The sequence below is a fragment of the Pteropus alecto genome, unplaced genomic scaffold (genome assembly GCF_000325575.1).
Source record: "Pteropus alecto unplaced genomic scaffold, ASM32557v1 scaffold98, whole genome shotgun sequence".
Classification (NCBI taxonomy): Eukaryota; Metazoa; Chordata; class Mammalia; order Chiroptera; family Pteropodidae; genus Pteropus; species Pteropus alecto.
Window position 1 is genome coordinate 18569038 of NW_006443570.1, and position 12789 is coordinate 18581826.

Consider the following 12789-nt stretch of genomic DNA (forward strand, 5'->3'; position numbering starts at 1 on the left):
AGTTACAGAAACAATCAACATTCAAAAGGGTTTATTTGATTGGCAGCTAAAAAGGTTTTAAGTGGAACTGACTTCAGTGTGAAGACTGAGTTTTTATTAGAGAGGCTGCCTGGCAGATCACTTGGGGCTGTTAATTGCCCTTGAGAATTTGAATGCTGCTATGCCTGAGGCTGTTCTGTCTGACCTGCAGCAAGCAGGCTAAGACGTTTCACTGATAGAGACCCAGGGAGAATTAGGGGTGAGGGTAAATGCTTTAAGATGCCTGCCACCATTAGGGGCTTCCCTTGGGTGGTGGTGGTGGGGGGTGCTGGGCTACTTTCTAGAAAAAGAGGAACACTGTGAATACTGAGGAACAAGGTTTTTATTATTCTTCCAGCATCTCATGCCCCTCCCCAATCCTCCATGGGAACTAACTTTTCTAGCCAGGCTAGCCTGAGAGTGTCCCAGAAAGCAAAAACTCTGTGCAGGCAAACCCTGGGTATAGGGACCCCATAGAGATGACCTCATAAAGATGACCTCAAGGAGCTAACTACCTAGGGACAGAGGGGTCAATACCCTAAAGGTATCCCTAGTTTTGAATACGATGCTTCAGGCCACAGGGAAAAGACAGCTATTTGAGGTATTTGCTGCACTTGGATTTTCAGTTCTCTGCTCCAGGGGTCTTTAAGCCAGGGAAATCACCTGAGTTTCCGCGCCCCCCTACCCCACCACCCCGCCGCTGCATTCCAGGACTCCAACCCTAGGGAGTTTGCCTTTGTGTTGGAGGTGTGGGATGGGCCAAGCGAGTACTAGCCAGCCCTCCAGGTGAGGTACCCCTGCTTTCTCGGCCTTCCTATAAACAGACCAGCACTTGCCTCTGACCTGCAGGTTATGTTTCATGGTCTTTTTTAGTCCTTTGTTTAATGCCGGACACTGTCACCCTCCCAAGAGTCAGCTCTGCCCTGCCCACAGAATCTAGGCTTGATTCTCTATCTGGGGGTAGCCCAAATAATGGGGTAAACAAGATAGTAAAACTCGCAGCACCTGCTCCAGAAAAGTGTTTTACAGTGTTTACACATGCAGTGTCACAGAAGATTCCATAGGGGGAGCTGAAGAGCTGGAGGATCCCTGAGTCCTAACACGTGTCCTCTGAAGGCTCCACCTCCAGGTGTCCTGGCCTTTTTGGTTGCTCATTTTAAAAGCAACAGATTCAGCCTATCCCAGAGTACAGAGTCACCCCTCAGTTTGGCAGACCCTAAAAAAGCATTTGATGGGGCCCAGGGCACACAACTCCAAAATATGGCACCTTAGCATACTGAATATTTTAAGCTGAGTCACTCTGACTTTTCCCCTGCCCTTCTACCCTGAAACAGGACATAAAACTCTCCTGTGAAAGGGCCCAGAAGAAACACACACCCTTATGTCCAAAGACAAAGGAACAAACAGGCCTCGAGTTCTCCATTTACTATACTCACCTCATACTCTGACCTGTCATATTTCTACATGACTGCCCACTCTTTATTAAATCTAGCATAGAAATACTCAGGTTTAACTGTTTCTTCGGTCTTCATTTGCTTGTGAAGGCTCCCGTGTCACATAAAACTTGCATTAAATACATTTGTATGATTTTCTCCTGTTAATCCGCCTTGGTCAGTTTAACTTTCAGACTCAGCCAGGAACCCTAAGAGACTAGAGGAAAACTTTTTTTTTCTTCCTCTACACATTTCACTAAAATTACTTACTTTACTTTTAGTTGAGATTGGTTCTGGAAACAGAAATCCATGTGGGTGGGGTGGGGTAGGGTGGGGTGGGGTGGAGAACCCAAGACATCCATAAAAGAAAGGAAATGGTCATGATGTTTCAAAAGATCAGTGAGCAGTGAGGGGAAGTGAGAAAACAGAGCTGATGCACGTGAAGAAATTAAATAACTCCCCACATCTTAGAGCAGATTAAATTTACATTTTACTTAAAAAAAGGGGGGGGGAGGAGTACATACACAGGGAAGAAAATGAGGCGAGGAACAACAATGATCTGAAGTAGATTTCTACAATTTCTCCTGCAATGATCATGATCAATTTTGCCTGTTGGTCAGTATTTCTCCTGCTGGCGTACAACTGCTTACAATATTAACAAGGCTGTAGACAAGGGAACTACCAATGTTTAGGTCTGAATGGAAGGGAGAGGAAGTTATCATATACAGTGTAAGTTTACAATACATGGCATTTTCTTTAAGTGATGTAACGCAGTCGCAGGAAGAAGTTCACAATACTAACACGAGAATATTCAAATGTTTGTTTGTTATCCATGTACAGCAACTGCTTTACAAAAAAGCAAAATAATACAATATATCATCACATGTATTTACAGTGTAGTAAATATACTTTTCTGTCAAATTTTACACAAACTATTTACAGGTGAGTATACTGCATTAAAAAAAATTATGTGGCTGACACTAAGTGAATTTTTGTATAAGTCCATTGCATAACATTGAATAAGACATGCCTTATTATGCTGGGGAGGGATGAGAGGGGAACGTAAAAACAAAACCAAAAAACAAACAAAAAGCCAAAACAAAACTGAAAAACCCTAAAAGCCACTAAGCGAGGAGGGTTGCCGGCTTCTGTTCTGTCTACTCCTAGAACATCCGTTCTGTGGGGGTGGAAGCTGACCGTTCACTGCGGTGTCTTCAGTGCCAGGCTCAGGACCTGCACAGAGCCAGCATCTAGTGATGAACAGGTGCTGAGTGGACGAAGGGCAGAGCACTTGCCACGTTCCCCCCACAAAGCTGGTGAACCGTGTTTCCACATCAGCAAACAAGACCAGACCCCTGGGACTTGGAGCAGTGATAAAACACGTAGATTATCCGCAATAAAAATGTGATGAGTTACTGTTCCTTTTTAAAAAGGGGGAACACCCACAAACCCCAAATAAATTACTTATAATGTTCTTTATAGAATTTACACCGGATTATGCAAAATGAGAAACCTGCTCTGAACTTCAGAATTTCTTCTGCAGATTACAGGTATAAGAGGCCGAAAAAAGTAATTCATTTCTCAGGGGATGCATACTGGTGAGAGATTTATCTCATGTTCATTTTAGTTACTTGGAAAGCTAGATTTTCCTCAAAAGTTGGAAGTTCTTTAGACAATAAAAATTTTAAATCTTGGTAAGTTTTCAAATTCCCAGGATATATTGGTCAAAGTATTTTTGCAGTTCAAAGAAGGCTCAATTTTGATTTGTGCAACGCTGATCATTTCATGAGGTACTTCAAGTGAATTCATTCCATTCATTACACTAGAGGAAAATAATGAATAAATTTAAGAAATATAATACCTTGGAAAATTTGTTTATGGAAAGATCAATATTTTTAACAGCAAACCTTTGGAAATTAGTCTATTTTGATGGGAGAAGCAAAATAGCATACCACTACCCACTATCATATGCACCAAACCAACCAACACGGAGGGAAAATGTGGAACCAAAATAATTAAAGGCTCATATCTGCCTTTTAGTCCAGGAGCCAAGAAGTTGTGAATCCCATTTCCAGAAGTACTGGGTTGTGCGAGGACCTTAACGGCAGCTTGGCATCCTTGGCACAGGGTTGTTAATGACCTATTTCTAAACTCAGTTCTAGTCTAAGCTTCTTTATAGTCTTAGTTGTTCTGTTATTATAAACATTCTATTCTAATGCAGCCTCTACAATAGTTAAAAACAAAAGTTTAGTTAATTGCACCCGTCTTTAATATTTTCCAACAATTCTATGTCAAAATACCTATTAATACTAAGGGTTTTTTTCCTTTTATTTTGGCAAATGGTTCTTACTTTTCCCAGGATTGTAAACAAATTAAAAAAATTAAATTCTTGATATTTCTGAATATCAAAAGCAATTTTATTTACATTAACATATTACATTGTTATTATGTGGATAAATGTGAAATGTGTTATATTATTAAAATCAGAACACTTACATGTACCATTGTTTATTGATTTAGCTGTGGAATTTAATTTACTGAAATCCACTTATGAAGTAGCACTACAGGAAACTCTTCCCCTCCCCCAGGTTTCTCTTCTCCTCCCAAAGCGATTACATTTGAACATATAAAGGGAACCTGGGAGTAGGGGATAATATCTTTTTGTAATAAATACGGTTAGTCTTAAATTGGAACATCCAGAAAACTAATACGCTCTCTGAAGTTGAATTATTTTGCACTATCCAGGTACCACAAAGAAACTTGATCTGCATTACTATGGGAATTCCAGTGCCACTGTAACCCATACCATTCAGTATAGCAGCACCTCTTCCGGTCCCCTGTTGTCATACTAATTCAGGCTGACTAGTCTTTTCACAGTGATTAAATGAAATTCTATCATATACGACCCAAATGTTTTGCTAAAGAGATTACTGGTTTTTTTGGAGGGGAGGGGTAAAGTTACAAGACATTTAAAATACATTTTATCAAATACATTTTTGTTAATATACACCACACTCCATGTTTCTGGGAAAATTATTAAACAAAATAAAAGCATCAGCTACTCAAAGCCACGTACCATTCCATTTTGCTATGGAGCTAATGCAAACATCTATGAAAGTTACCTTCTAGGAACAATTTTCAACACTTTGTTCACTGATTACCCTGCTTAGCATTATTTAGGAAAGAAAAGGTGGGGGAAAATGTATAATTACTATACTTAGTATAGTTTTGGCTTACAAAAACAAAAAACAACTTATAGCATATTTAAAGATTAAAAGATAATCAGCTAGAGAAAAAAATAAACTAGTTTGGATGACTGAGTTTGGATAAGGCCTCAGAACCTATCGCTTTAATTCGGTGATGTTAAGATATATGTGGTTATGCTTATTTTCCTGAAATTATTGCTAATACTCAAATGTTAGTATTTCTTAAGAACCCGCTACAAAATACTAAATCCCTCCGCCCCTCCAAAGTACCTCGCCTGTGGCTTTATGGCGTGGAGTCTCTGAGGCTTGAACTCTGTGGTTCCTTCAGTTTTGTAAGGTAAAAAAAAGTCCACAGCTAAAAGTCAGATTAAATATACTGGGGTTATAGTATTATTTCTCCCATAAACTTGTATCTTGAAAAGTGTGTAAATAAGACTGACACTTTACTTTGTATGATGAGGAAAGGGAAAACATAGAAGGCAGAGCTCTGTGCAAATGGCTTTCATAGCTGGCCAGTAGCAGCAGTATTCAAGAATCCATCCTCTCTCACAATTGGGATGTTCTCAGTTCAAGTGTCCTGACCTCCCACTTTCTTTGCAGTTGTTCTGAACACTTGCTTAAATCAGACACACCGAAATTAGAAGGAAAAAACTGTTAAAGAAAAAGCAGCATTAAATTTAGGCAATGCTTCCAAGAGTTGATCATCTGGCAACATGGCAGACAGGATGGGCTCTTAAAAACATGAAGTGCAGCATCACAGCACGGTCGTGAAGGGGGCACTAGTGAGGAGCCCGTGTAAGTTAAGTTTGTTTGAAAAAGGAAAGAAAGAAAGCTTCACATGATCTTCTTAATGCTATTACGTTTGAAACTGCCAGCGCTTCTTTGCTTCTGTACTTGGCTTGCGGATCCATGGCGAGTTCGTCCACTATTACAGTGCCCAGCGCTTGGGGAGAGTTCAACGTTCTCCTTGTCAATTCCTGGAGAGAAACAGAGCGGCCAGTTACTCTCTCTCCTCCGGTGTTAAGCTCCAGGGTTGGATCTCATGATTTGTGTACGAGATACAACCGGGAGAATTGTTAATGCTCAACTGCTAGAATGTTTATGAAGATCCTGTCACACAGAAAACTTCACATTTTGTTAAGCAGAGTTTGCTATCACAGCAGAAAAACAGCGTAAGAAAAAAAAAAAACAAACCCAAGAAGTTGCAAGGCAGGCAGGCTTGAGCTGAACGAAAGGCTAGCAGCCACCAGGGAAGACAAGAAATCCTTCCTCCAAATCATACCAGAAGCTTCCAGCAGAGGTCAGCTTCTAGCCACATATCCTTACTGGTGTTTATACACAGAATATATACATACTATATATACAGTTGCAAAAGGTACTGAAATTTGTTATTTCAAAGAAAGGCAGATCCTTTCTACTTTTTCAATCAAAGGCAGACACTTTTTTTTTTCTTTTAAATCACAGTGCCTGTCTCAAAGGAACTCAGATATTTACTGAGAAAATAACACATCACAGAGGTCATACTGTAGACTCTTTGCTTTGACCTTTTCAACTATGGCAAGTCATTTCATGCTCTGCATCTTAGACGGATGCCATTTATTTCTCTCATAGAGGAGATTAAACCTCCCAAAACTGGGTCTTACAATGTATTTTATAAATAATCTAAGTAATGACTTCATAACAGTAACCAGAAGCAAAAACAAAATACTGTTTACCTCTCAGATTAATAAAGATGACAAATTACAGGTAACAGAATAGTGGTTACCCTGAGGAAGTGGTGACAGAAAGAGAGAATGAGAGTGGCTTCTTGGGGACTGGTAATGTTCAGTTTATTGATCTGAATGCTGGATTGTTAAGCGTGTTTACTTAAAAGTTCTTTAGGTTGAAATTTATGATCGTGTACTTTTCTGTCTGTTACATTTCAATAAAATTAATAAAAATAATTAGACTGATTATACCCACTTTTAGCATAACTACAGGTGGGAAAGCAAATAGCTGGAGAGCATTTTAACAACTTGTATAAAAATGTAAAGTACTGAGACTGATATTTACTGATACAGAAAGATGACCAAAACTTAGGAGTAGGGGGGAAAAAAGGGCTGGGAAAACATTTGCCCAAATAAGTTCTCTCTGGTGGCATTATTTCAGGTAATTTTTACTTTATTCTTATCTGTACCATTTGAATTTTAAAATTTATTCTCATCTGTACCATCTGAACAGTAAATTTGAGAATGAAAAAATTTCCATTTATGGACAAAAAGTAGCATTTCAAGTCAAAAACTATTTAGGTTCTAGAAAATATACATAGATCCACCCATCTATTGGTTGATTCATGAGCAGAAAATATATTTGTGATGACCTCCTCCTACTAGGAGCCACAAATCTTTCATTTGGATTCAGCTTTGAATTCAGTTCAGAGCATAAAGAATCTACAGGCACATGGTACAATTTACACAGGCTCAGTAGAGGTTTGCTGTCTTGAACTTGTCAAAGAACATGGGCATTTGTCAGTGTTTGTTTATGAAAAAGTGCACTGGGCTGGTAGTGTGAATGTAGAATTACACATGTCAGCAACACCTCTCCAGGAGCCAAGCACCGCGAACCAGCATCTCGAATCTGTTCCGTTCTAACCTAACCAACCATATATGCAGAAAGATGAATGGAAGAAAACATATCACAATGTTCACAGAACTTTTCTCTGGGTAACAGAATTCTAGATGATTTTTACTCCTTTCTGCACACTGATCTGCATCTTCTCCAGAGGTATTTTAAAAAAATAATAAAATTGAAAGAAGACTGCTCATCATCTCTTGAATATGTTTTGAACTTGTTTGTGTAGGATATTTTAATTGCCTTATCTATCTCTACAAAATCCAACCCATATTTCCCATCTCTGTTTCCTTCATGATGCATTCTTCTGTCTCCTGCCAGAACTACTTTCTCCTCTTCTTCCTCCCTGCTTTTATATGGCATTTATATTTATTACATTTTGCCTGTATACTATCACGACTTGTGTATACATCTTATTTCCCCTACTAGAGTACACATACTCAGAAGGGCAAAGATCATATATTATTCATTTTTGTTTTCTTATACGATATAATTGGTATCTTGTTCAATAATACTGGTTGAAGTGAACGCTTCATTTTTAAATGTGATGCCTGTAATTCAGAGCCAAAAAGCATGTAACCCCTGATCTCCTGGGGGTGGTACCATATATTTAGTGAAAAAGACAAAAAATTTTTTTTAGCTTCCTGCATCTGAATTTCCTCCATCACAAACTTATCAGTGTCTTTGACCTTCCGTTTTTTGTTTTTGTTTTTAAATTTTTTTTTAGGCGAGGCAACCCTTGGTTGACCTCAGAGATTTTAAGGACCTTGTCAGCTTACAATCTCTTATTTTTTATTTTTTATGCCTACAGCACCTGGTCTTCCTAGGTGGTCTCCCATCCAAGTACTAACCAGGCCTGACGCTGCTTAGCTTCTGAGAGCAGATGGGATCAGGCTGGTTCAGGGTGGCATGGCCGTAGACGACCTTCCATTTCTTATTTGTGTGCGACCTACAAGTTCAAGTCTAATAGTTACTTATCTGGGGTTATTTCTTTAACAGGAAATAAGATTCAGGTAAAAGTAGAACTTTTAAAAGATAAGGGTTTGAACTACTTAGGAGATGACCAACTACTTAGGAGATGACCATCAGGAGGGGCACAGCGTGGGCAATCATAAGGAGGGCCTGTGGCTTTCTGCCAGCAATCTGTAACCATGGCAGCCTTGCCACTGCTAGTCTGTGGCTTACTCTGGGGGAAAAGCAATCATTACACTGCAAGGTGGCAATGATTCTATCTAAGGAAAAGGGCCTGCTCAGTGAAATTTTAAAGAATTAACATTATATAAATTGCAGTCACAAAGATTAAGTCGCTAGGGTGAAGGTTAAGCATATTCCATTTTGTTTTGTTAAGAAAATAACCTTCAGGCCTCTAAATAAAGAGATTTAAAATACTTATTTATCTCCAGTTAAATGTTAAGGGTAAAAAAAGCATGCCATAGAATTTTACACATACTAGGACCGCTACTACGTAAAGACAAGAAACTGAAAAAGAGATGCACCAAAATGTTACTAATCAGTTATTATTTTAGAATGGTGAGATTATGGGTGATTTTTTTCTTCTATTTTGCTGAATTTTCTTTTTTTTTTTTTCCTCTAATGAGCATGTGTTTCTTTTAATTAAAAATATTAAAGTATCACTTAGTCCTGCCACTCATAACCCAAAGCTTCAATGCTGTGTGAAAGGTTGATGTTTTACTTCTCTCAAATTCAATTATAATCTCAATTCAGTTCTTATTTTTGTATGTGCATTTTCTTCCTACTTAGTTACCAAACTCTACAAGTTATACAAGGTAAATGTAGCGTGACTGTGATTCCAAAGTTCGACCTCACAGCAAAGATGTTTTACTTTAAAGATCAAAGGACAAGCTGACATAAACATCTTGAAGGGTCTTTTTTTAAAGTGGAAAAAGAAAATTTTTTTTTAAATGCATTATATTTATACCAAATTACAGTTTCTTGAAAAAGCCAAATTGCATAAAACAGAATGACCTTAGTTTCTGGTTATGGCATTTAGGTTTCTAAGCATCATTCTCACTTTTGAGAATTTTGGCAGCATTCTTTCTTTTTACCCTCTAAAATTAAATCTAGAAACCTCTCTAGAAGCTGGTGAAGGATTTGGGCTCAACATTCTATTGGAAAAACTCTCAGATTATCAGCCAGACTGCTCAAATGGAGACAGACTCCATCCTACACTGGTACATGCTATATTTGGGATTAGTGAGCAGACCTTGGCGCCGTACTTCTTCTCCTCCAGGCCTCACTAAGGCTTTGTGTTCTGGTCTCTCTTATGCCCCCAAGCACTGGCTTCCTCTTCTGACCCTCAGTGGGCACAAAAGCAAAAATTCATGAGGTGACAGACACCCAGGGGCCACCCCCCAAATGAAACAGATAAAAACTTCTATGTTCCCAATTTGCTAGTTTAAATTCCCCCAGAGATATGCTGTGGTCATACATGCAGCCACTTACAAACATGCAGGGCAGAAGAAGCTGGAAATTCTCTATAGCGGTGTATTAATAAGCACTATGCTTTAACGAATTGTGGTGGTTCCAGATAAAGATAAAATCCTAAATAAAATGCGCTTTTGGCCAAAATTTAGTGAGCCAATTAAATGAAAAAAAAAATTATTATATTACATTATAGTTGTTCAAGTTACATGTCTATCTCCTCTGCTGGAACATGAGTTCCTTGAAGGCAGGTGTCGGGGTTTGTTTCTTTTGACAACTAGGGATATACATCCAGCCTGACGAATAATAAAACACTTAATTAAAAAAAATTCGCCTGTTTTTTAAACACCAATCAACCAACCAAACTGGAACCTAATATTTTCATGAAACAATAAAAGGATTAAATCCCTTTTAATTCTTGAGAAGCTTAGAAGAAACGGGTTAGGTAACTTGTGAGAAGTTACACAACACAAACGAAAGACTAAAAATAACCCAAATCTCCCACCACCTGCACAGCAGCGCTAAAAGGTAATGACTCAGCATTGCTTAGTTTATTACATATTTAATATGGCAAACCTGTCAGAAAAGTCTTACTACATATATGAGAAGGCAAACATGTCAGAAGGCTCATTTGTTACATATATATAATGAGGCAAACATGTCAGAAGACCCAGGTTTGAGTCTTGGTTGGATCAGTACTCTTATTTGGTTGTAGTTCTTAATCTGGCCATTAAAGATACAGTAGATGTGCCTATTTCAAAGGGTTGTTAGAAGAATCAGATATGGTAATCCATGTGAAGACTTTCTGCACATAGATAAAATTACTATACGAATTAAGATGCTCCTAATACCTGAAAATAAACTAAGTGATATACTGAAAAAGTTTTAGAAATGCTTAGACCTTGAATTTTATACTGGAATTTGTAAAATTACTGAAGCTAAGGTAAATAAGCACAAAAAATAATCTTCTTAGACAAAAATGCAACTACAGCTTTTTAAAAAAACTATAGCTTCTTATGCTATAGTAAATACATTCATGGAGATGTGTTAAATATATATTTAGAAATATCTGTATTTTGAGCTAGATATACAAAATAATACCTATGTGAATTAAAAAATTTTTAATGGACTTTCATCAACTGCTGATACTTCTTTTCCTATTAGGTCTAATATTTCTCTATAATAATTATAGAAGAGTAAAAGAAAGAAAAGGCATCTTTTATAAATTACACACAAGTGTTTCACGATTTCTTCTTCTCTGTCCTTAGAGCTAACTAAAGACTATATTATTTTTTAAAAAACATGGGTGATAGAGTGGATGGCCAGCTTTAATTTCTAAGGAAACACTGGGGTTGGTTTTATATTTGGGAAAAACAAATTATTTCTAAGCTAAAAACTCTTCCTTGAAACACATACCCTGCTTTCTCTATTATTAACTCTCCCTGGAGTTTCTTGTTAATCTGCCTGTGTTGGCCAAGGCTGGGACTGCGTCTTCAGTGTGCAGGGGGAGTATAAGCAGCTCCTTATCCTCGGTCTCCTTAACCAAGACAGGATACATGGCCCTGCAGTGCCAGTAAGCACCCAGACTTAAAGCAGTGGCTTTACGAGTCCCTCAGGTGCTAAGCCAGACTGTGCTTACAGGGGCTGGTAAATGAAGTCTCATGCCATGTGCCCAGAACGAGTGCAGGGTAAGCAGTGCTTCGTGCAAAGATGACAAAAGTAAAGAGTACCTTGATGAGGGAACAGCTGCATGAAAACTGCTGATTTAGAGCAAGGCAGAGAAGCTTCACAGACACAGAATGGAAGAAAAAACAAAAGAAAGTGATGTCCATAAGATTTTTTTAAAAGAGTGAAATACGATTTGATTCTGGATAATTATTATATTCCCTGGTTTTTGGAAGGAATCTGGTTTTAATTCTTGACCTCTGATCATTAATTTCTTGAATATTACACTCTGTAAATAAATGGTAGAACTTACAAATTTACAGATGGATGTGTTTTTAGCACCTTTATTACAATTAAGAATTTTAGTTTAAATCAAGAATTAAACTTAAAAATGAGCTAAAAAATTAGCAGAAATTACAAGCAATTGCTTAGTTTAAAATCATTTTTCTGCCTTAAATACAGGGCAATAACAAAAAAAAGAAGAAAAACAAGTCATTTCAGAAATTTTAAGTAGTCTCAAAATAGGCTTCTAAGAAGGAGATATTTTAAATCTGGTAAACATATTACGAGTGCTACTGACGTAGAGCTAAGTCTATAGGCATACTTCAGAGAAATTTCAGGTTCAGTTCCAGACCACTGCAATAAAGCAAGTTTTAATCTTTTTGCTGGTGGAGGGTCTTGCCTTCAATTTGTAAAAAATGCAACATCTGTGAAGTACGATAAAGTGCAGCACAATAAATGAGGCATGCCTACACATTTAGAGAAATGGTTTTGATAACCATCACTGTGCACATAGATGTCAGCACTACTGGTTTACGAATGTTTATAATTCCTAGTTGAGACTCTCAGCTTCCAGGAGAGAGGTGTGCATTGCAGAAGCAAAGTGAGTATCGGATAACTGTCAGGCCAGGACACAGCCCCAAAACAAACTGAAACGAGTGAATTTAAAATAAAGCCCAACTAAATATATTTTTGCTCTAAAAATGCATGCTCCAATACCAGCAGTAAAATAAGCTGATCAAAGAAAAAAAAATTACAGATTTCTAATAATAAACATTTAAAATAGACTACAGGCTTGGTTTTGTCAAAAAGTTATAAAACATATCTCACATTTTTTGAGTTAAAAAATATAAAACTTCTACGATAATTATTACCCAATTCTTGCAAACAAGTATCCCTTTGAACTATCAGAATACGTTATAGTACAAGGTACAACATGACGAGTACCATAAAAGATGTCAAAACAGTTATCTGTGTACATTTTACCACTCTCACTGCTCTGCAATCTATCTGAGGGCAGGTATCATGTCCTACTAACTCCCCCACTCCCGTGGGTCTGATAGAGTCCCTTGTATGTAGTAAACAATGAATATCTGTAAGATAAATATCTGGAATTTTGCTTATCTTCTATAGAG

The 12789-nt window shown here is 37.7% G+C and overlaps 1 protein-coding gene and 1 pseudogene across 2 annotated transcripts in view; both read right to left on the reverse strand.

Annotated features, from left to right (window-relative positions):
* Positions 1 to 1918: 1918 nt before the first annotated feature.
* Positions 1919 to 12789, reverse strand: part of NF1 (neurofibromin 1) — a 210654-nt gene continuing 199783 nt past the window's right edge. For both annotated transcript variants that reach the window (XM_015599200.2, XM_006924984.3), the window contains one exon: positions 1919 to 5634. In XM_015599200.2, coding sequence (XP_015454686.1) covers positions 5492 to 5634 — 143 coding nt within the window. In that variant the 3' untranslated portion in view covers positions 1919 to 5491. The remainder of the gene's footprint in view (positions 5635 to 12789) is intronic.
* Positions 8070 to 8188, reverse strand: LOC112473208 (annotated as a pseudogene).